General features: G+C 40.3%; 1 protein-coding gene and 1 long non-coding RNA gene across 2 annotated transcripts; both read left to right on the top strand.

Moving 5' to 3' along the window:
• The first annotated feature begins 4,016 nt into the window (after positions 1 to 4,016).
• Positions 4,017 to 9,825, top strand: LOC122311673 (mediator of RNA polymerase II transcription subunit 22b-like). Its single transcript, XM_043126305.1, has 3 exons — positions 4,017 to 4,389; positions 8,811 to 8,876; positions 9,329 to 9,825. The coding sequence occupies exons 1-3, from the start codon at positions 4,210 to 4,212 to the stop codon at positions 9,575 to 9,577; spliced, it is 495 nt and encodes a 164-aa protein (XP_042982239.1). The 5' UTR covers positions 4,017 to 4,209; the 3' UTR covers positions 9,578 to 9,825.
• Positions 4,399 to 7,768, top strand: LOC122311674. Its single transcript, XR_006242840.1, has 2 exons — positions 4,399 to 7,206; positions 7,307 to 7,768. It is a non-coding gene; the product is annotated as an uncharacterized LOC122311674 (long non-coding RNA).
• Positions 9,826 to 25,008: the final 15,183 nt, after the last annotated feature.

Genomic DNA, 25,008 nt, shown 5'->3' with positions numbered 1-25,008 from the left:
TCCTATTCCTATGGTAGAGAAATTATTGGATGTGTTGAGTGGCTCTACGATATTCTCTAAATTGAATCTTAGATTTGGCTATCACCAAATACGAGTCAGACCTGCTGATGTGCATAAAATAGTCTTTCGTATCCATGAAGGCCATTATGAATTTTTGGTCATGTCCTTTGGCTGACTAATGCACCATCTAATTTTCAGAGTATGATGAATGAGGTTTTCAGACCTTATTTAAGGAAGTTTGTGCTAGTTTTTTTTATTTTTTTTATTTTTAATGACATCCTGATCTATAGCCAAAGTGAGGAAGACCATTTCAAATACTTGAACTTGACTCTGGAATTCTCAGGAAACATAAGTTGTTTGCAAAAAAATCCAAATGCCAATTTGGATGCCAAGAAATTGGTTATTTGGGTCATTTGATCTTGGGAAAGGGAGTGAGAGTTGACCTCGAGAAATTGAAGGCAATAGTAGATTGGCCTAACCTAAGACCTTGAAGTCTCTAAGGGAATTTCTTGGGTTAACAAGTTATTACAGGCATTTTATAAAAAATTATGGCAATATTGCTGCTGCCCTTACAGCCTTGTTGAAGAAAAATAGCTTCAAATGAGATAATACTATAAAAACAACTTTTAATAAGCTAAAGAGGCCTTGACCCAGCCACGAGTTTTGGCCTTACCAAACTTTTCTTAACCATTCCAGAATGAGTGCGATCCCCAGGGAAGAGAGTGGGGGTAGTCCTATTGCAACAAGACATACTAATTTCATTTTTCAGTCAGGCTCTAAAAGGAATGACCCTTCTGTTATCCACTTATGAGTAGGAATTATATGCATTGGTAATGACCATACAAAAGTGGGGGCTTTATCTATTAGGAAGATCGTTTGTGGTTAAAATTGACCACCACAACTTGAAATACCTATTGGATAAAAAAATAGGCACCCTTATGCAGCAGAAGTGGCTGAGTAAGCTACTTGGGTATGACATTGTGGTTCAGTACAAAAATGGACCAGAAATAGAGTGGTGGATGCACTCTCGAGACAAGGGGAAGGGGATGAAGAAAGTTCTCTAGCTCTAATCTCAGTACCTTCAGTAGATTGGGTGGAGGAAATTAGGTAGGAATATGTTTAAGGATCTTGAATTACAACAGCTAATTAAAAAGTGCCAAGAAGGGCACCTGAGCCAAAACTATTATGTGAGGGAGGAACTGCTTTTTTATAAAGGTAGACTATATATACCAAGTGTTCCAGAACTCAAAAACAAGTTAGTAGAGGTTTGCCAAGTGCAGAAAATAGAAAATACTCTCCTTAGTGGGCTACTACAACCACTGTAAATTCCTACCCAACCATGGTCTCCCATTACAATGGACTTTATAGAAGAGTTATCCATTTCTAATGGGTTTAGTACCAACTGGGTAGTGGTGTACCGTATGACTAAGTACAACCACTTTACTCCCTTGGGCCACACATACTCAACTAAATCTATGACCCAACTTTTCATCAAGCATATCTTCAAATTGCATGGCCTACCAAATTCTATAGTGTCTGACAGAAATAGTACTTTCACTAGCTCATTCTAGAAGGGGTTGTTTGCAGCTCAGGGTGATAAGCTGTATCACCCATAGACTGATGTTCAGTCTGAGATTGTTAACAAGACCCTAGAGACATACCTACAGTGCTTTGTGTGGGATAGGTCCAAAAATTGGGTGAAATGGGTACCACTCGAAGAGTACTGGTATAAGACCAATACCCATGCCTCTAGCAAATCTAGCATGGTAACTCCTTTTGAGGCTTTGTATGGATACAAATCATCGAGACTCCTATCTTACGGCCCAAGACTTTCTAAAGTCGAAGAAGTGGATTCTACTCTAAGAACAAGGGATCAGATTTTACAAACATTAAAAATCAATCTCAATAGAGCCTAAGAACAGATGAAAAAAATGCAAATCTGAAGCGAAAGGAACGAATTTTCAACATAGGGGACAAGATATACTTATGGTTTCAACCTTACCGCCAAACCTTAGTGGCCCAATGAAGAAACCTCAAGCTGGCTACATGCTTCTACGACCCATTCAAAATCACAAACAGAATTGGGGACGTGGCTTACAAGCTTAAACTTCCACCCAGTATGCAGATTCACCCAATTTTCCACATCTCGTAGCTCAAGAAACGGGTGGGCAATGGCATCATAGTGTCAACATAGCTACCACTAGTCAATAATCACAGAGTGTTGCAACTAGAGCCAAAGGAAGTTTTGAGCCAAAGAATCTGACCAGTCAACAATTGGGCCATGACGGATCTATTGATTATGTGGCAGGGGCAAAGTAAAGAAGATGTAACTTGGGAGGATTATTACAAGCTCAATTGGCCTTCCCACACCTTGTGAGCAAGGTGTTTTTAATGGAGGGGGTAATGTAATAACTATGACCACGAACAGCGGCAGCTACTAGGTGGTCGACGGTATATAGGGGGTGAACTAGGATTAAGGAAGTAAAGAGATAGAGATGAAATGAAGAGATAAGTTGAACTAGAAGTGTCAGGACTTCAGAGGCTAAGGAATGGAAGCTATTTGCTGTGGGCTGGGCTACAGTTGGGGCCATGGGCACATTATTTTTCTATCTTTCATTATGTTGTTTTAGTTTCAATTCAGTGTAAGGGTTTCAGACCAATAGTGTAGGGCCTACAAGTCTGAGTCTTTTTTACGATTTTCTGTTATTTTCCAAGAGAATAATACTAGTCATTTTAGTTGATACTCATTTTTGTTATAAAATTCAAATATATTCCATTAGAAGGTGCTAGTGAGGTTTATGCAAAATTATTATAATATAGTTACTTAGAGAATTTTCTCTTAACTTTTCCATTTTCTCCTGGAGGACTCTCCCCTCAAAGTGAGATTTCCATTTCTTTTTCCTTGCCTGTTACATGCATCTCAAACCATCCAATGTTTTTTTTTTTTTTCTCTCTTTTTTAAATAATTTATCTTGGTGGTAGACATGTGGCATGGCTACATCAAGTCAACAAACTATTTTTGTTAGTAGGAAGAGTTTTGGTACTCGTAATCTTCACAGACTATATATTATATCTATTTTTATTTTTTAATTTTAATTTTTTTGTTCTTTTAAAACTAATTGAATTCTTATACTCATAATTCATTTACCATAAATTTGATAAGAGAAAAAGATAAAAGAAAATTAAAATATAATGTGTAATGTGTAGAGCCAATGAGTAGAATTTTTGAAAAAAGTACATTTGTTTTCATAATCATTTTTAACTCATTTCATCTAATCATTACAATTTTTTCAAATTTTCATACAAAATAAAATAAAAAATTCAAATTTTTAAAACTTTTAAAATAAAAATAATATGAAAAAAATATATTATAATAATATTTCATTTAGCTTTCAAATTTTACCTTAACTTATCTCATCTTATTTCATTTATGAAAATAAACCAGAGGTAAATATCAAAGCCAAATGAAGCACCTCTCTTAGGGCTCTCTAGGTGGGAAGTGACACAGAGAAGTGAAATGTAATAGAAGAAAGAATAAAGTTAGGGATCCCGCTGAGTGCTCTTGCTCCCATTTTTTTCTTAATAATTAAGAAAATGTTGTTTAATATTATTGTGAATTTTTATTTTTTTAATGATTTAAAATTATTAAAAAATAATATAAAATTTTTTTTAATCTAGCAGGAGCCCAATCGTGAATTTAGAGGCACCAAAAAAAAAAAAAAAAAAAACTCATGAGGGTAATAATTTTGTAGTTTAATCTTAAGATAAGTTAATTGTCCAATCTTTTTTTCTGAAGACCTGCCTTTGAGAGGGAGGTTCTTAAAAAATAAAAAATAAAAAATAAAAAATCTTTAAAAACAAAAATTTTTATTCTCACCGATGGTTGGATTCGATTGGGTCTTTATATATATATATTTTTTCATAGTTAATGATAAATGAAGTATTTTTGGACGATGTTATAAATTTTTTTTTAAAAAGAAATATTTAAGCGTATAAAGAACATTTAAAAAAAAAAAAAATACCTTTTAGATCTTGCACCCGGCTCGTGCTACAGTTGCAGCACTGCTCGAAAGAAAAAGATTTATACAGAACCTGCGCATCTACGCTTATACGGATCATACTCCATCGTTAATTGGACACCATCTCTGTATCCGTACTTTCTTCGGTAGGGGAGTGGACTTGGCCCGGTAGTTTGTTTAGCGATAGAGAATGAATAAAGGAGTTGGCGGAGGCGGCGGCTTGGGAAGTGCTGCCGTCGGTGGTGGAGGCGGACCCACGGCGGCTGCAGCGGCGGCGGCAGCTCAGAAGCAGAAGTCGTTGCTACAAAGAGTCGAAACCGACATCGGCAACATCGTCGACAACTTCAGCCACCTCGTCAATGTCTCCCGGGTGATTTTTTATCTATTTTTATAAAGTTGCATACATTTGTAAATACAAACTAAATCTGTTCATACCATGACTGTTTCTTGCGAATTTCTGCTCAAATTCCTTTTTATTTGGTCTGACATAAGTGGAGGGATGATAAATCTGACCCTCAGGGGAATTAGGATTCAGGATAAGGAAGCAGAAGTGGTCACGTTAAGGTAATTGGAAACTGGATAAATCATTTCCACGAAACCAGTATTTTAGCTCTAACAATAAATTGTTCAAATATCTTTCAAAGGGCGGTGCTGCTCCGTAATGCACCACCCTGACATTGCCCTTGGTCTAACCTGCCTTCAAGACAGTAATGGTTGTCTCCCCCAAATGGAAATCCTAGTCCTATGAGCCAGCCCTTTTCTGCCTTGACCTGGGCTCCTCCTAGTTCTTGGTAGCTTGGGTTTCTCCAAATAACTCAAAATATGTCATTTTTCTTTGTAATCTCACTGGGGTTTGCAGCGATGGAAGAACTATTTTGGAAACAAAGAGATATTCTAGTTTTAAGATTTCTAAAGGAACTGCTAGGATGATGTTTAATGCCTCAAGAAGTGGGTGTTCAACCTTTAAATTCTACCACCAATGCTTTTGATGGCGGCCCCACAGATTTATCTCAGTAATTTCCCAGGGAAGGGTGGTTGTCGAATAGAAGCCTGAGGATAAGTTAGATTGTTGAAGAACCTTGGACACTTTGTGAGCAACAAAGGAATAAAAATTAAGGATTTCGTGCTCAAAGATATCTTGCTTATGTCCACCTTATGGGTTAATATCAACTAACAAAGTTCCTCATCATCCTTTTGAACGACTGTTCCATACATATCAGAAGTCTTAACTTGTGTTAATAGAAATGAAGGACTCCACCCATTTTCATAAAGCATCTAAGTTTCTTGTTTAATGCTTCTTTGTTTGGAAGCATGTCTAGAGTAGAAGGTACAAGCCATATGGTAGTATAGTTAAGTATAGTGGTGATTCTCATCACTGCAGACCTAGGAAGGGGATGGGGATGGTTTAGTTCAAACTTGTCATATAACCTTCCCATCAGATGTGTTGTTGGTTACTAAGCACTTGAGAAGGTTCAGACTATACTTATCCAAAAAAAAAAAAAAAAAAAAAGAAGGTTCAGACTAACATTTACTGATTTTTAAACTATGCACGAAGAATGAGATACAAATTGACTGAATCAGCATCTCTTTCATTCAATAATGCCTTGCTAGCAAAATCACATGACCTGAAACTTAGGGAAAGATCTCAACTGTCGTTGTTTTCTAACATGAATCATATTCGAAGTATGTGATGAACACTTTTTGGCTAGGACATTGTCTCCATTTGTAGTTTGGCTTGCATCCTTTTCCCCAACCTCACCAGGGACATTAAAACATAAGAATTAAATGAGTTGAATACTCAGTAAATTGATACATCACACAGCCAATAAGGTAGAAATAAGTTTGTTTTTAAAGAAACATTCAGACATTTTAAGAAGACACTCAAATGTTTCACCAACCTTTTTCCTTTAATCTCTTAAGTGGACAGCACACACTTATGCTGTGTCTAATCCCAAGGATCACAGTTTCGTTCTTGTGACCACAGGTGGAACATCCTTTAAGATATGGATATCACTCGATAACTTGGGTGTTCTGGACTTCCTGTGTCAATCCCTGTGGACCATACAAGATGGCTGCCCTTACCTCTTCTTTATCTCTGATATCACCGTTCATCAATCATAAGGCCAAGAAAACGATTTAAGTCATTTGCATAAATTCCAAACAATCACATTGGCTTCCTTTCCTTTCCTCTCTTTCTTTTCCTTTGCTTTTTCATCATGTCATATAATTATAGCATTTCATCTCTTTTTCAAATGGTATTGGATGCATAAAAAGGGCTACCTAGGGTGGCTACATAACACCATAATACATGCATAATCTTTTTTTTTTGATAAATTAATACATGCATAATCTTAGAGAGACATTACATTTTCATTCGAAGAAATAAAGGTATGATCATATCTAATTACCTTGTTTTCATAGCTTGCACAATATCACCACTTCTTTTGCAGCCTAGGGATATCTATTAATATCAAACCTTTTTACTCTTGCTAACGCATAAAATCCCTTTCATACATGCTTTTGTAGACATGGACAGATCCGATTTCCTTGATTTCAACTTGTGTTTTCAAAGAAAATTCATGAATAAGAACTTGGTATCAAGTTGACAATGATGGCCTAACTTCTATGGATGTTAAGGTCCTTGAAAAGTCTCCTATGGTTGCTGTTTCACCCCTTAGAAACTTTCTACAACCACCTTAGTATTCTGTCTCCTGATCGAATAGTGTTAGGTGTCAAATGTAAAGAGCATGCATATGTCATTGTTTAAATGGCTAAAAAATCTACTATGCTAGGGCTGATGGTAATTTATTTTTGTAGTCTCTGTAAAGCCTCTGTTCAGGTCTGCTTTTGGGCCTAAGACCTTTTCATGGGCCTAAAAGTGCGATCTTAGGCCTAAAATTGCTAAGTTTTCGTGTGCATGAGTGTGTGTGTGTGTGTGTGTGTTTAGGCTGCATAATTAGCCTCGTGATTTCAGTCTAGAGAAAACTTTCTTGGTATTCGATTTAAGGGGCAAGGCGTTAAAAACCCTAGGGATACTTTAGTATTAGAGAGGTGGTGCTATCAAATTGTTAAAGCAGTGAAAATCCCTCTAGGGAAGGGAAGTTATCTGTACGTTCCTTTTAGGAGGCCACGGCCATTCAGGATAACAATCTTTTTCATTGATGGAGCATTTGAAGGAGTAAGGCAGGTACGTTCATCGCCTTCTTTATATGGACAGCTTCCTTTGGGAAGATCTTGACCAAGGACAACTTAAGGAAATACGGGATAATTGCTATTGATTGGTGCAGCATGTGCAGAAAAAGTGGAGAAACAATGGGTCACTGGCTACTTCATTGTGATGTCACCAAGGCATTGTGGGATGATTTTTCAATAGAGTTTTACTTGCAGTGGTTGTGATCTCCTTGCCAACTGGAGAGGTCTTTATGGCATCCCGCAAATTGCAGCAATATGGAAGATGGTTCCCATATGTCTACTATGATGAGGGAATGGAATGACCAGAAATTTGAAGATAAGGAATGCTCTCTGGAAGAACCTAGAAGTCTCTTTTTCAATACGTTGTTTCTCTGGGCAATAGCTATAGACTTCAGTGGGCTCAATTTTGATGGTTTCCTTGTTTCTATTTCTAGATCCTGACTAGGTGTTTTCTCTTGTATACGCCTATTCCTATGACAGCATTAATAAATTGCGTTTACTTGTAAAGGCAACTGTTTTAGTTTGCAGGAAATCGAAGTATAACAATTTTTGATGCCCCCAAGCTCTTATACTAATTATTAGGAACTTACCTCTCGGAAAAGGCCCTACAAAAGCTGATGACAAAATTCTGGATGAAGAATGTTTCTCATAAAAATAGAAATGAAAAGAAAAGCAGTTATTAGGAACTTAAATATATTTCTTGGATTGCTTAATTAGGAATCTTGAATAAAGAGAAGAAACAGAGCTTTCATGAGTTCTTTGAGGCAGTCTGGCCTCTTTTATAGAACACTGTACAAATTCTGAATGATACTGACCAATGAATTCTATTGATTAAAAAAGAGCTACATTTATGGTCTATTGAAAACCAAGGATAATGAACTTACTAATATTTCCCAGTTGATAATTTAGTTTGAATAACATCACTCAATCAATATCAATTTTCACTTATTGATCAACCTATCAAAATTTTTACTTACCAATCAATAACATCACTCTGTTGACAGTAACTACTGACTCTAACTTCACAACTCCTAGGAAAAGTAACTTTCCACAGTGCACAATTTCATTGCTCTGATTGAGCAAACGTACTTACTACGTCAATGATTCAAAATCCTTTGCAGTTGGCTTGAAGATTTTATGGGTACTTTGTGTTGCTCTCACCTGTTTTAGAAGGGAAGAGTCTCATTCCTAGAATTTGCTGAGATGTAATATTGGGAAGGGGAAGTCTAGGGCCTTAAAGCCATCTTAAACTGTGGAAAGCCATTCCATGGCAACATTACTCGAGGTGTACTTGTGGGAAACTCCTTCCTAAGGCCTGGCACACTTGGCATTAACCGGGATTCTGTTTTCGGACACCCGGTGCCAACAAAATAAACAAGGAATGTGAAAATGAATTATATTGGTGTATACAGAAAATAATGGGTGCCAACAAATTAAACAAGGAATGTGAAAATGAATTATATTGGTGTATACAGAAAATAATGGGTCAGTGATCTTGTAACGGATTATATTGGCTTTGTTTTTTATTTTTTTTCTATTTTAGTAAAGGGAAGTTTTACTAAAGGTGGCTTTGTTTTATACAACCTTTGTTTACTGTAGGTGAATGATCCACCAGTAAGAAATTCACAAGAAGCCTTCATGATGGAGATGCGTGCAGCTAGAATGGTAAGATTAGTTGCCTCTCTCTCTCTCTCTCTCTCTCTCTCTCTCTCTCTGTGAGAAGTGTGACTGTGACATATACTTGTCGCTGGAATCTCATTTATCTATATCTAGATTGCGAGCTTGTGAAGCATTTTATGATGAAGGAAGAAGGTTTGGATTGTCAGGGAATTTTGGAGAGTTTTCTGTAACGGAAAATTTTGCCCATGTGATTAGTCTAGAGTAATATATGACCTCAGTAAATCTGCGGTGCTATCCTTTGAAATTTCTTAGACCATATAAGTTCGTGGCTTTTGTGCTTGTTTCTTGCAAAAACTAATGCTGCTGATTGTGGATTGAGAAGTTAGAACGTTGAATGTACTTGGCTGGGGTCTCTGTGGCCTCATCAGTAAGACCCTAAACTAATGCAATCTTTCTAAACCTTCAGTTTACGAATGCTTACACACATTCTATTATAGGTTCAAGCAGCTGACTCCCTGCTTAAGTTGGTGTCAGAGCTTAAGCAAACAGCAATCTTTTCAGGATTTGCATCCCTTAATGACCATGTGGAGCAAAGAACAGTTGAGTTTAATCAACAGGCAGAGAAGACAGATCGGATGTTGGCTAGAATTGGAGAGGAGGCAGCTGCCAGCCTCAAGGAGCTTGAAGCGCATTATTATTCTTCTGTGGAGAGGGCGAGTCAATTGCAAAATGGGGATTTACGATGAACAGCACAAGAGCAGCTGCTGTCTCTTTCCCTTTTTGGGTGGGGCGTGGGGTTGTCGGACCTGTTCGACCTTGATTTAAGCTCTCGTGAGGGTCTATAGCAATATTTCCATTCAAACACTATCTGCAACTTCAAGTTTCTGTTATAAGTTAACTGCAGGATCTGGATCATTTATAAGTTCCATTGTAAATGTTTCCATGCCACCACTGATTAAATTGTCAATGAATCCAACGTGGGTATGATTCAGAACTGGTTAGCATCCGTATGTGTTTCTTTAGGTCACACAATGAGCACATGCGAACTCTACAATATTAAACTCAAAAACACCAAATTATAGCAGAGAATGGGCATCCCTTGGAATAGGGCTGTTCAACTTGGTTCCAATCCGGAAATACTTGGACCGGAACTCGGATTTTAAATCCGGACTGGAACCAGACCGGTTATCCTGGGTCAGATCCAAGCCAAAACCTGGATTCCGGGTTGAACTCGATTTTATTTATTTATTTATTTTTTTAAGAAAAGTCTACATATTATTAATTTTTTTTTTCAAAAATAATATTGGAAGCTTTTTTTTTTTCCTCCTCTAAAAGCCTTTATTTTATTACAAAGAAAATTTTTACTCATGACAGACAATTGTCCTCTCAACTCTGTTCATATCCATCTAGATCTCTCTCTCTCTCTCTCTCTCTCCATGCTGCATAAAACCTCCACCACAAAATGCCAGAACCTATGACAACCCACCTACCAAAGCTACTCCTCATCTTGGCCCCCTCAACACATCCAACGACTGATCTTCTCTCATTCCATCTTAAATAAGAAAAATGCTTATCATTATAATTTTTCTATTTTACTCATTACAAAGAAAACCTGGCAATCCCATGGTACCTTAGATCCCAGCAATGCGCACGACCCAATTGTGTTGTTGCTTGTTCTTGGTGGATATGCTGTCCTTGAGCAGCACAGGAATGCTATGAGCTCTCCCAAGCACTCGACGGCTGCCTCCTCCCTCTGGTGATCGGCCTCCCTTGACCGGTCAGATAAAAATCTAGCCCGAATGAACAGTTCTATCTTAGAATAGTCCAATCGAAATATTTATATATTTTAGCAGTTTTTTCAGGTTAATAATTCATATGGATCTGTTTGGGTGAACAATGATGATCAAATGGTTGACCTTTCGAGTGTGCTTGCCCTGAGAGCCTATACAAAACTAAACCCTTGTTTAAGTACGTAGGATTCTTTGATATAGGTTTATTCCCTATCTTCAAGCATTCCATCCCATTCCACATAACACTATTTTTCCTATAAGTTAAGGAAAAATTTAGGGATTTGGTTAAAATCTCCCATACATCCGAAATCATATTTTAGGAAAAAGGTTTAGAAGATGAACAGTGGTTCACCATATATATGGAATCACTATTCATCCTCTAAATTATTTTTTATTAATATTTTATTCTAATAAAAAAAATAAATTATTCTTCCAATCATCTACACTTTTTCACATACTCATATTTATTATAGTTTTAAATAATAATTTTAAAAATAATTTAAATAATTACGAAAATATGAAAAAAATTAATTTTAAAAATATTATCATACCCTCAAAAAAATAATTTAAATTTTTGTTTAAAATATTTACTAGAGTAATAATTCAAAACATAAGAAAAAATATTAAGAAGTTAAGTTTGTAAATAGAAGTGAGAGAAAAAATGTAATAGAAAAATATTATTTTAATATAAAAGAGAAAATATGGGGAATGAGATGTAAGAAGTTTTTTAAAGATGAGTAAAATTTAAAAAAAAAATTTAAGAAATGTAATTTTTAACTAAATTATAAAATTTTTTATAATAAATGAGATGTGAATACTCTAACACGTGGACATAGATAACGTGTGAAGAGAGACACCTTTTGAGGTAAAAGGTGGCTGATTTCAAGGGATCGACCCAAGACCAACGCATAGATTCCTGGCTGTCTATATTGATAATGTAGATATCAAAGCTTTTCAGTAATTGGCTCTCTATTTGGCGTTAGGGATAACATGAAATCCAACACTTTTCAGTTACACCATACAAAATCATAACAATGCATGTCTCACGTTGTAGGAGAGCGGTAATTACGAGTGTAGAAAATTAAGAACCATTGTCTTAAAGAACACGATAAATAACTAAAAAATTCATTTCATTATTTGTTGAAGTTAGATAAGGTTTATTAGATGATCTAAATAAACATCAGATCCTCTTGAAAGATCTCAGATGGTTTAGGTTGATCTGTAAATAGTAATATTTTGTAGGTCTCATTGATATGTATTTAAATTTATAAAGTAGATTGAGATAGATTTAACTTTTTTATGGGAAGTTAAAAAATATATATATATCTTATCAATGATTAGTTTGAGATGGGTTGATTTGAGTGTGTTTCAAATATGACTTAAGAGAAGAAATTCAAGTTGGGTTTTGTGCTTGCCTTACAACTTATGTCTAATTCTTGAGATTATACTTCTGGGTGTGTTACATAGAATATAAAAGGTATGACATGGCAGAACTCTCATGCAATAGGGTTTGCCACATTCAAACACGAGGAATTATAATCTACTTAGCATAAAATCATCCTAACGTACATAAGTTTTTTAGCAGTGCCATTTGTCTTTGTCGTAGGGTTTCAATTGACAAGTTTCTAACATTATAAGCAATATTTTCATTTATAGAATTTGGTCCTGAACATGCCATAACATAACCTTTAAAGAAAATGATGAATTTAATCAACTATGACATGGAATCAAATGCATGCTTACGAAGTCATTCTAAATACAATGCAATCACATTCGTAAGGGCTGGAGAAAAAAATTCAAGATTTCTTTTATATGAATGTTAGATGAGAATTCTCAAATTCATTCATATACATCAAGCAAAGCATAATTCTTATCAACCGAATCCCTTAGTTGTCTTACAATCTAAGCCGAATTATTGAGATTACACATCTACATCACTTAGGAGACTATAAGAGTCTCTAAAAATGATTTTATCCTTTAATATCAAGAATTTAAGATGCAGCAATGCTACATACGTACAGTCGTGGAATTGCAAACGTTGCGTAATCGCTTTGAAAAAAAGTGGGGTCCATGATTAAAAAGTTAGTTCTTTTTCATATGGGTCCCATATTAATTCATTTTTTTAAAGCAACTGCACGCCGCTTGCACAACCACGACTGCAAATATTATTTCTCTTTAAGATGATTATTCTAAAAAGAAATATTTAAAGAGAGTGGAGTTTCCTTTTATATCACTTGATCTGCATGTACCCAAAATAAACAACTAACAGATAATTCCCTTCTTGAGAGTAGTCTAGAGGGTAGTTATTAAAATTTGTACTTAAATTAATAAAATTTATGGAGTTAATTAACTAGCCTAGAATTAATAAAGGGATAGAAGTTTGGAAATTATTTGTTACCGACTCAAGAAGACATATTTCCTACTCCTTTCTCTAGGCCTATTAAGTGACCTAGGGGCCTATTAGGCAACCTAGGGGCCAAGCTCAGATAGCTGGGCCCTAGTTAAGATACCACACATGCTATAAATCATAGCCATAGCCCCATGATAGGTGAAATGAGAAGCTAACAATCTCCCAATGGCCATGATATTTTCTATAGCTCTCCACAAATTGGATAAATTGCAAGCAACAAGAAAGAAATTAATTCAAATAATGAGTGCCAATTTGGTTTCAAACTAGATATAAGAAAGTTACGAGTCTCTAGAGGGCGCCCATTGCCACTCTATACATATCCATCAGCTCACATTCAAGAAGATATGCAAACATTTCTATTGCAATCTACAATCAATATTATAGCAATTCCCCTAACCTAGGCATCAAAGGTGTTCCTACACCTTTGAGCATTTCTCTTTAGGCCCCAAGGAAGAAGGTGTAGGACCTTCTTTAGTAGAACTAGACTTGTCGGTAGGGCTAACCTTAGCGCGGGAAGAGGGAATTCCAACACGAGCTTTCTTTCCCTTCTTGTTCCCTGCAGTCAAAGATGATGGCCTCTTTTTCCCTCAAGGCAACAGTGGGGTGCCCAAAAACTGGCGACCAAACATGTGCGCTCTGCTAGGGGAGACAATAAACCTATTAATGTTGGCACAAGTCAGGAGGGCTTCCATTAAAGTCGAACTGTCATTTTGTTCCACCCAAGCTTGTATAAAAGGGAGATGTGCCTTTGGCATTAGAAAGAATAATCTCAAAACTTTAGTCATCGTGAACATGGCCTTACAAAGCTCAGATTGGGAATTCATGACGGCTGGCTTCTCTTGGGGGAAATTCCCAACCTCATTAGAAACAAAGAAAAAATTTCATTGCCAACCTTTGGCATGGGAAAATTGGTGCTTAAGTTGGGCCACTCAACTACCATAATGACCTTAGAAACTGTAGAGATTCCCGTCCAAATGACGAACACCATGAATATAGAGAAATTCATAGGCTATCAAGTCAGGATACTCGTCACCCATGGGCTCAAGAACTTGCCTCCAAGCAATACAACAAGCCATCAGTATCCTCCAAGAGTTAGGCACCAGTTGAGCAAGGGCAAGCCCTAAGAAATCTAGAATATCTCTTACCAGATAGCAAAAGGGCAAATGAAGCCCCATGAGAAACATCACAGAGTATGAGGCTATAGAAACGGCTAGGCCCCTAATATTAGTTGCCCCCTGTGCGGCTCAGGAAAGTTTAGAACCATCGAATCTGGGATTTCCTAACAATCCCTCATGGAGTCAAAGTTAGATCGGGTGGTTGTTACGACTCACTGATGGCCATCGAAGACATAATGCCGATTGACTTTAGTTTCCTCAACACGAGAAGGAGAGTTGCGGGGTCGAGAAGAATTGCCCCCTCGAGAAGTAGATGTGTGGAAAAAGTTGTGAGAAGCCATGGGGGTATCGAAAAAGCAGTGAAGGGCTGAAGGTGCAGCAAGAAAGGTTTGCAAAATAGAGAGAAAGAAAGGTAATTGATAGAGTTGGAATGGGAGACAAATTGCACAATTTGAAACCACAAGGTAATAGGGAAAGAAGCATGTAGAGTATGAAAAAGGAGGAAGAAAGAAGGTGCAGAAATGGAACGACTCCTCCACTCCTTGACATCCAAGGCTCAGAAGGCCAAAATGCAGATCACGAAGCAACACAACGAATACAAGTCCTTTCATGCCGCACGTGAAGAGATTTCGTGGGATAACTGGAGAAGACATACTTCCTACTACTTTCTCTAGGCATATTACGCGACCTAGGGACCAATCCTAGATAGCTAGGCCCCAGTTAAAAATACCATATGGGCTATAAATCATAGCCATGGGCCCATGATGTGATGACCCGCTTTTGAGTGTACTTTCGCTGAAATGGTTGTTTTTATTTTAATTAATATATTAGTTTATTATTTTAATTTATTTGCGTTTTAAAATTATTTTTTTTAATTTAATTGATGTTGTGTTTTATTTCTTTTAGTTGTTTTGTGGTTTTTAATCTCGTTTCGGCGGTTTAGTTTTGTTTTCCGGAATGAGGATTAGACCTCATCTTTTTCCCTACACCTCTTTTCCTTTTTCCTTTTCTTTTTCCTTTTTCTCTTTTTTCTTCTTTCTTTTTCCTTCTTTTTCTCTTTTTTCTTTCTTTTCTTTTTTTTCTTCCCTTTCCCGCTCGACCTCTCTCTCTCTCTCTCTCTCTCTCTCTCTCTCTCTCTCTCTCTCTCTCTCTCTCTCTCTCTCTCTCTCTCTCTCTCTCTCTCTCTCTCTCTCTCTCTCTCTCTCTCTCACGCCGGAAAGCCTCAACCCCCCGATCTGCGGCCGTCCGGCCATCGTGCGGCTCATCGCCGGCACCGGTCGACTCGTCTCCATCCGGCGCACCTTCCCACCAAAACTCACCCCCATCCGGCCGGCCGTTTGGCCGGAAAACCCCTTTGAAGCCCGCACGACTTTTGCTCCGATCCGCCGCCGTCGCTCCACCTCCGGCCACCATTTCTTCACCACTTCATCACCGGTCCCTTGCTGTCCTAACCCACCTATTTTCGGCCTCCAACGACCACCGGAACAGCTCCTACGAGCTAGCTTTCCTTTTTGGGAAATCCAGCCTCCCACCGCCGTTTCTGCCGCCACCCACGGCCAACCACCACTTCCAATAGCTTCACAATCATCCCTAGACCATTCCCTATCAATCCCAAGCCCTAGTTTGTCCCCGTTCAAAAGTGGATTTTTCACAACCCACGGCCACAATGAATTTTCACTGTGACGTTGCTTTTTCTCCGCCGTTTGCAACGCCGCGTGTTTTCTAAAATTGCCATATAGCGCTGTAAGTATTTTCCAAACCCTATTTTCAGATTTAAATATATATTGCTCTTTCAATAATTTATTGCTGCTGGTTGGTTGATTCTGGACTGAGTCCGAGGAGTTCGGGGGTCGGATGGATGGAGGACGGAGTTGCCTGTTTATTTGATTTATGTTGTTGGATTATTTTTATGCATTGTTATGGCATTGCATGGTGCATGCACGTGTATTTGTGAAATAGTGTGAAAAGCCTGTGTATTGGCGTAAGTGGTCTTACGGGTGCGTGTGTATCACGACCCCAAGTCGGGATGGGGTATTATCCCGGTGGAGCTCCTCTGGTCACTCGGGAGCGGAATAAACTGAGTGATGTCCCCTGGGTTGTCGCTAGACGAGGGGAGCGGGGGCTAGGGGTTGCTTGGCTACGAATGCGCCGGGCGCGGAATCGGGCATCGCTCTACGCACCTACTCCGTGGCCCTTCACTGGTGAGGGCTAGAGGATGCTGGCTACGAACACGTGGGGCGTGGAACTGGGCATTGCTCGTTAGGTGTCACATGCGTAGTGGTACTCTGCGGTGTGGCACTGGAGCCAGGGTATGCGGATGACCCCTAGGGGAGGTCATGGTGCATACGGATAAAATGGATTCTGGTTTGAGTCGGTTAAAGGCCAAATGTGACTTTTGGCGTGTTTTTTGAAAAGGATGTGTTTTTGGGCCAAATGGGTTCTTTTGGCGTGTGTGGAAAAATTATGTTTTATGGGCTTTGTGTATTGGGTATGTTTCATGCATATTATTTGAGTTCTATGTGTTTTTATCTGGTAGTGTTTGGGTTTTTCTTACCTGCGGTACCATTTTTGGTTCTGTAGCTTTTGGTGCAGAGTTTGAAGATGAAGAGGAGGAGGCTGAGCCCGAGGATGCGGCTCCGCCGGGTTGCTGATGCTATGTTTTATATTTGGTTTAAAACTGTATTTGTGTTTTTGTAATATTTTATTTATGTATGTTTTAAACAGCTTGTATTACGTTAAGAAAAAATTCTGGTACCTAGTTATGACTTTCGTTATCCGCTGCTTGTTTTTTTGTGCACATATGTTGCCTTTGCACACACTTGGCACCCGTCGATAGGATGGTGACCCGGGTTGTCACCATCCAGACGTCTCGATTTCTCCGTGTTTGAGCGTGGGGATTTGGGGGCGTCACAGGTGGTATCAGAGCGGTTTGGCTCTGGGTAAAACCACATGTCTCGTAGGTAGTACCAGAATGTTTTTTTATAAAGTTGTGTTTTAAAAATTATGTTAAGTACAATTGTTTTATTTGTTTGAGCTTGTTTGCTTGTTTTTATTTATTTATTTGGTTATGTTTTTGCAAGCTGGTTTCTTCTGTTTCTTGTTGTGTGGTGTTGGTTTTGTTTTTGTTGGTTTTATGATGGTTTTATTTGTTTTCTTAAAGAAGGGTTAAGAGTGGTGTTGTGGCAGGAAAATGGGGAGACTAGGGAAATCTACTCAGGAACCACGGGACAATACCTCCAGGGATGACTCCATAGCCGAAGCAATACGGCAGATGACGGAGTTTATGTAGCAGAGTGCGAGGCCTCAACAGACAGGGCCTTGGCCACAACAAGGACTTTGGCCACAACAAGGGGGTCCCTGGCCACCACCAGGAGGGCCTTGTCCACCACCAGGAGGGCCTTGTCCACAACAAGGAGGGTTTTGGCCACAACCAGGAGGTCCTTGGCCATATCAAGGAGGGCCTTGGATGTATCCAGGAGGGTCCAGTAGTATGGTGCAAGCCAGATGCACCTATAAGCGCTTCCTGGCGCATAGGACTCCACACTTCACTGGAGATGAGGATCCACTTCAGGCTGGAAAATGGATCAAAGATCTGGAGAGAACCTTTGAGGTGTGTGGATGCACTGAGGCACAACAAGTACTCTACGCCAGTTATCTCTTGCAAAGTACCGCTTCTTATTGGTGGGATACCAAGAGGGTGATGCTGGAATCTGAATTGGGATATTTCGCTGCGGTGACCTGGCAGCGTTTCAAGAAGGAGTTCAATGACCGCTTCTTTCCAGTATCGGTAAGGAAGCAAAAGACAAGAGAGTTCTCAAATCTGGTCCAAGGGGGAGCGACAGTGGAACAATACGCCCGGAGATTCATAGAACTTGGGCGATTTGCTCCTCACCTTATCGCGACTGAGGAGATGCGAGCAGATCGTTTTCAGGAGGGGCTACGCCATGACATACGCCGTATGGTGGTCAGCCATCGGATATCCACTTTTCAGGAATTAGTGGATGTGGCCACCCTTGTGGAGCGGGAAAATAATCTGAGTGTGGGCTCCCCTCCAGGGCATAAGAGGCGGAGTTTTTCTGGTGAAGGAAGCAGCTCGGGTTCGCCCCAGAATTTTGTTCAGCGGACCGGAACTCGACCTCAAACGTCCTCGGGTGTTCGTATGGGAGGACGGGTGCCTATTTGTGAAGCTTGTAATAGAGCTCATGACGACGAGTATCGGATGAGTAGCGGACCCCAGTGTTACCGGTGCGGCCAAGTGGGACATATCGTTCGGGATTGCCCCGTCAGAGTTCAAGGAAGCCGTGGAGGTAGACACGGTGGAAGAACCAACCCGAGACAAGCAGTGCAAGCCCGGGTTTATGCTGTCACACCCGGAGAGGTGGATGATGAGGCGCCAGCGACCCGTGATGCTGGAGTAATTACAGGTATGGATTAATTTAATTTTAAGTTGGATTTAATTTTTTTGGTGTATTTGGTTTCTCCTTTGTTTTTTTTTTTTTTTTTGGATTTCATGGGTTGATGTGTCTGGTTCAGGAAGAGTCCGTTTGTATGAGTTTTATGCTTGTACTTTGTTTGATTCCGGTGCTTCACAGTCGTTTGTATCTTCCACGTTTGCTCGGGTGTGTAATTTGGTCACGGAACCGTTGCCTAAGTCTATGGTAGTGGCTCTACCTGATGGTGAGATGGTGTGGTTCCAAGGTTGCTTTGGGATGCCCGTTAAATTTTGAGGGAAGGTTCTTGGATGCTGATTTGGTGGTGTTCAAGCTGTTGGGATTTGATATCATCCTCGGGATGGATTGGCTATACCGATATTCTGCGAGTATTAATTGCAGAAGTCGGATAATTAGCTTTCAGCTTCCAGATGGTGATTGTCTGGAATTTGCGGGGAGTAAATTAAAAGAAAAGCCGATGATTATATCGGCGATTCAGGCAAGAAGAGAGATTGCATGGGGAGCGGATGCGTTCTTGGTTCAGATGGTGTCTACGCCGTCTGAGAAGAAGTCTTTGGCAGACATTCCAGTTGTGGAAGAATTCCCCGATGTGTTTGTGGATGACTTGCCCGGACTACCCCCTGTGCGAGAGATGGAATTTGTTATAGACTTGGAACCTGGAGCGGCTCCTGTGTATAAAGCTCCTTATCGCATGGCACCGGCTGAATTAAAAGAGTTGAAGACTCAGTTGCAAGAGCTGGTAGAGAAGGGATTTATTCAGCATAGTACTTCACCGTGGGGTGCACCAGTTTTATTTGTTAAAAAGAAAGATGGAACCCTCCGTATGTGCATTGATTATCGGGAATTGAATAAGGTGACCATAAAAAATAAATATCCTCTCCCGCGGATTGATGATTTATTTGATCAGCTTCAAGGAGCAGCCGTGTTCTCTAAAATTGATCTGAGGTCGAGATACTACCAGCTGAGGATCAGAGACAAGGATGTGCCTAAAACTGCTTTCAGGTCGAGGTATGGACACTACGAATTTAAGGTGATGCCGTTTGGGTTAGCTAATGCCCCTGCTGCTTTCATGGATTTAATGAATCGAGTATTTCGATCTTATCTGGATTCCTTTGTGGTAGTGTTCATTGATGATATTCTGATTTATTCCCGAGATGTTGAGGAGCATGTGTATCATCTTCGTCTGGTACTTGGGAAATTGAGAGAACACCAGTTGTACGCCAAGCTCAGCAAGTGTGAATTCTGGTTGGAAGAAGTTAAATTTCTTGGGCATGTAATTTTCCGAGACGGAGTGGCTGTTGATCCTAGTAAGGTAGAAGCCATTTTGTCATGGCAGCGTCCGACTACAGTGCGCGAGATCCGGAGTTTCTTGGGGCTCACCAGATATTACCGAAGATTTGTAGAGGGTTTTGCTCGCCTATCCGGACCTCTCACAGCTTTGACTCGGAAGAATACAGAATTTGTTTGGTCAGATAAATGTGAGAGAAGCTTCCAGGAATTAAAGAACAGATTGACGACGGCACCAGTGTTAGCGCTCCCAGAACCGCATAAGCCATTCGTAGTCTTCAGTGATGCGTCTAAGTTTGGTTTGGGTTGTGTCCTTATGCAGGAAGGACGGGTTGTAGCCTATGCATCTCGTCAGCTAAAGGACCATGAGAAGAATTATCCGACGCACGATCTAGAATTGGCTGCGATTGTTTTTGCCCTCAAAATCTGGCGGCACTTCTTGTATGGGGAAGCTTGCGAGGTATTTACTGATCACAAGAGCTTGAAGCCTTTGTTTTCCCAGAAAAATCTGAATATGAGGCAGAGGCGATAGCTGGAGCTAATCAGTGACTATCAGTGTGAGATCAAGTACCACCCGGGGAAGGCTAATATAGTTGCTGATGCTTTGAGCCGGAAGTCACACTTGGAAGATGAAGCCGAGCCGTCAGAATTGGATTCGTTGCTTTGTGGGATGAGAAGGCTCCTTATAGAGAGTTCACAGCAAGTGGAGATTTTATCTTCAGTTCTTGATATTCGGGTAACTGATTTTGAAGAATTGAAGACTCTCCAAGGAAAGGATCCGAAGCTGCTGAACATCAGAAAAAGAGTCAGAAAATCTCGAGGGTCGTTGCATTATAGCATGGATAACGATGGGATACTTCGGTTCCGAGATCGCAGAGTGGTCCCCAAGGACTCTGAATTCAAAGAGCGGATCATGGCGGAAGCTCATGCGGCCCCTTATTCAGTTCATCCCGGCAGTACAAAGATGTATCGGGACTTGAAGAAAAATTACTGGTGGGATGGAATGAAGAAGGACATTGCCTTATATGTTGAGAAATGCCACACATGCCATCAGGTGAAGGCCGAGCATCAAAGACCTGCAGGTATGCTCCAATCCCTCCCTATTCCTGAGTGGAAGTGGGATGACATCACGATGGACTTTGTAGTGGGTTTGCCGAGAACGCCTAGTGGAAAAAATTCTGTTTGGGTGATTGTTGACCGGTTAACGAAGAGTGCTCATTTTCTGCCTGTTAATAACACCGACTCTTTGGGTAAGTTGACCCGCTTGTATGTCAAAGAGATAGTGCGGCTACACGGCATACCAAAGAGTATAGTGTCGGATCGAGACCCGAGGTTCACGTCGCAGTTCTGGAAGAGTTTGCAGGCAGCTTTGGGTACTAAGTTGAAGTTCAGTACTGCTTATCACCCGCAGACAGACGGCCAGTCAGAGCGCACCATTCATACCCTGGAAGACATGTTGCGAGCATGTGTCATGGAATTCCAAGGGAGTTGGGAAAATCATTTGCCGCTCATTGAGTTTGCATACAATAACAGCTTCCATGCGACCATTCAGATGGCTCCCTATTAAGCTCTTTATGGGAGAAAGTGTAGGTCGCCCTTGTGTTGGGATGAAGTTGGGGAGAGTAGGATAATTGGACCCGAAATAATTCTAGAGATGCAAAGCCAAGTCCAGATCATCAGAGATAAAATGGGGCAGCTCAGAGTCGCCAGAAAAGTTACGCTGATACCAGGAGGAGAGAGTTGTCTTTTGAAGTTGGTGATTGGGTTTACCTTAAAGTCTCTCCCATGAGAGGTGTTAAGCATTTTGGTAAGAAGAGGAAGCTAGATTCGAGGTATGTCGGCCCTTTTCAGATTCTGGAGAAGGTAGGGTCCGTCGCCTATAGAGTTGCTTTGCCAGATTATTTTGGGGATGTTCATGATGTCTTCCACGTATCATCCCTGAAGAAGAGCTTTGGACAGCAAGAGCCACGCTTCGTCGACCCAGCGGGTATTCAGTTGCAACCGGATCTCACTTATGAAGTTGTTCCGTCGCAGATCTTGGATTGGAAGGAGCAACAGTTGAGGTCCAAGACTATACCTTTGGTTAAAGTGGCTTGGGGAGATCCGTTAGCTCAAGACTTCTCTTGGGAGCGAGCAGCGGACATGAGGGAGCAATACCTGTACTTGTTCGAATAAAGAAGGTATGTATCTTAATCTTGGTCACAGTTGGTTTATGTGCTTTCATGTGGCTTGCTTTAAGTTGGTGGTTGCTCTGCAAATTTCGAGGACGAAATTTGTTTTTAAGGAGGGGAGGATGTGATGACCCGCTTTTGAGTGTATTTTCGCTGAAATGGTTGTTTTTATTTTAATTAATATATTAGTTTATTATTTTAATTTATTTGCGTTTTAAAATTATTTTTTTTAATTTAATTGATGTTGTGTTTTATTTCTTTTAGTTGTTTTGTGGTTTTTAATCTCGTTTCGGCAGTTTAGTTTTGTTTTCTGGAATGAGGATTAGACCTCATCTTTTTCCCTACACCTCTTTTCCTTTTTTCTTTTCTTTTTCTTTTTTCTCTTTTTTCTTCTTTCTTTTTCCTTCTTTTTCTCTTTTTTTCTTTCTTTTCTTTTTTTTTTTCTTCCCTCTCCCGCTCTCTCTCTCTCTCTCTCTCTCTCTCTCTCTCTCTCTCTCTCTCTCTCTCTCTCTCTCTCTCTCTCTCTCTCACGCCGGAAAGCCTCAACCCCCCGATCTGCCGCCGTCCGGCCACCGTGCGGCTCACCGCCGGCACCGGTCGACTCGTCTCCCTCCGGCGCACCTTCCCACCAAAACTCACCCCCATCCGGCCGGCCGTTTGGCCGGAAAACTCCTTTGAAGCCCGCACAGCTTTTGCTCCGATCCGCCGCCGTCGCTCCACCTCCGGCCACCATTTCTTCACCACTTCATCACCGGTCCCTTTCCGTCCTAACCTACCTATTTTCGACCTCCAACGACCACCGGAACAGCTCCTACGAGCTAGCTTTCCTTTTTGGGAAATTCGGCCTCCCACCGCCGTTTCTGCCACCACCCACGGCCAACCACCACTTCCAATAGCTTCACAATCATCCCTAGACCATTCCCTATCAATCCCAAGCCCTAATTTGTCCCCGTTCAAAAGTGGGTTTTTCACAACCCACGGCCACAGTGAATTTTCACTGTGACGTTGCTTTTTCTCCGCCGTTTGCAACGCCGCGTGTTTTCTAAAATTGCCATATAGCGCTGTAAGTATTTTCCAAACCCTATTTTCAGATTTAAATATATATTGCTCTTTCAATAATTTATTGCTACTGGTTGGTTGATTCCGGACTGAGTCCGAGGAGTTCGGGGGTCGGATGGATGGAGGACGGAGTTGCCTGTTTATTTGATTTATGTTGTTGGATTATTTTTATGTATTGTTATGGCATTGCATGGTGCATGCACATGTGTTTGTGAAATAGTGTGAAAAGCCTGTGTATTGGCGTAAGTGGTCTTACGGGTGCGTGTGTATCACGACCCCAAGCCGGGATGGGTTATTATCCCGGTGGAGCTCCTCTGGTCACTCGGGAGCGGAATAAACTGAGTGATGTCCCCTGGGTTGTCGCTAGACGACGGGAGCAGGGGCTAGGGGTTGCTTGGCTACGAACGCGCCGGGCGCGGAACCAGGCATCGCTCTACGCACCGACTCCGTGGCCCTTCGCTGGTGAGGGCTAGAGGATGCTTGGCTACGAACACGCGGGGCGTGGAACTGGGCATCGCTCGTTAGGTGTCACATGCGTAGTGGTACTCTGCGGTGTGGCACTGGAGCCAGGGTGTGCGGATGACCCCTAGGGGAGGTCATGGTGCATACGGATAAAATGGATTCTGGTTTAAGACGATTATCTTAAACCAGCTAGTAAAGGATATGGAAAAAGACTTTTTTTCATTCTCAGAGTAGCTATAACCTTCCCTTCCCAGTCTCTAGCAATAACTCCTATTCCAATCTTGCAATTCTTGTAGATTTTGCTAAGTATCTTGTCAATTCCTGACCACAATGTTAGGATGAGTAAATTTTGCTTTAAAGATGAACTCATTCCTTCTCAACCAGATTTTCCTTGCAACCATAGCCACTTCCTTTATCTCTTCTTGTCCCAGAGCAATCAATATATCTTCTATCATATCTAGAAAGTTCCTATTAAAAAAGTGACTCTTTTTCTTCTTAGAGCACTATCCCCAGACAAGTTATAACTGCTAATGATTATAACTATAGGAGACGCCATCTGTAATTCTTTGTGCAAGTGGTAAGCACTTTTGACAATGAATTAACCATTTGACGATCCTTTTCATATCAACTTATCAGAGCTATTAGACAAGCTAAATGGAATTTGTGCAATCGGATCAGCTTCTTCCTTTGCAAAAATATCCTATAGCAAATCAGTTCTCCATGTTTTTGTTCCATCATCAATAAGCTCATGAACTTTGGCACTACTCTCCAGAATTTTAATAGGGCTTTGAATCTTGGATGGTGTAAGCTTGGAGATCATCCACTTATCCTTTCCTATGTATGCTTGATCTCCACTGCCTATTCTCTAAATTGTGCCTGTTCAATTAAGGGTCTCGTTGCAACTATGCTTATCCAAATAAATGAAGGCTCGTTGCCCAATCTAGCCTGCATGAAAGAAGTCCCCTGAAAGTACTTGGCTTGTAATACCTAAGAAGCTAAAGATTGAGGGTTCTAAATTAATCTCTAGCCTTGTTTAGCAAGCATTGCAAGATTGAAACTCTCCAAATCTCTAAAGCTTGTTCCTTCTACTGATTTGGCTTTGCCCATAGTATTCCATGCAACCCAATGTATTTTCTTCTCATTTTCTTATTGTCTCCACTGATAATTCTGCATAACCTTGTTGATTCTCTTGAGAAGCCTGCTTGGAAGCTTGAAGACACTCATATTGTAAGTAAGGAGAGCTTGCATGTGATGACCCCTTTTTACGTGTATTTTCACTGAAGGGTTGTTTTTAATTTAATTAATATATTGGTTTATTTATTTTAAATTAATGTATTTTAAATCGGTTTTAATTTATTTGATGTGTTTAATTTATTTTAATCGTTTTACGGTTTTTAATATCGTTTTCGGCGGATCGGTTTTTGGTATCCGG

This window comes from Carya illinoinensis, chromosome 5 (genome assembly GCF_018687715.1).
Source record: "Carya illinoinensis cultivar Pawnee chromosome 5, C.illinoinensisPawnee_v1, whole genome shotgun sequence".
NCBI classification, from domain to species: Eukaryota; Viridiplantae; Streptophyta; class Magnoliopsida; order Fagales; family Juglandaceae; genus Carya; species Carya illinoinensis.
This window is presented reverse-complemented; position numbering and strand designations above follow the sequence as displayed.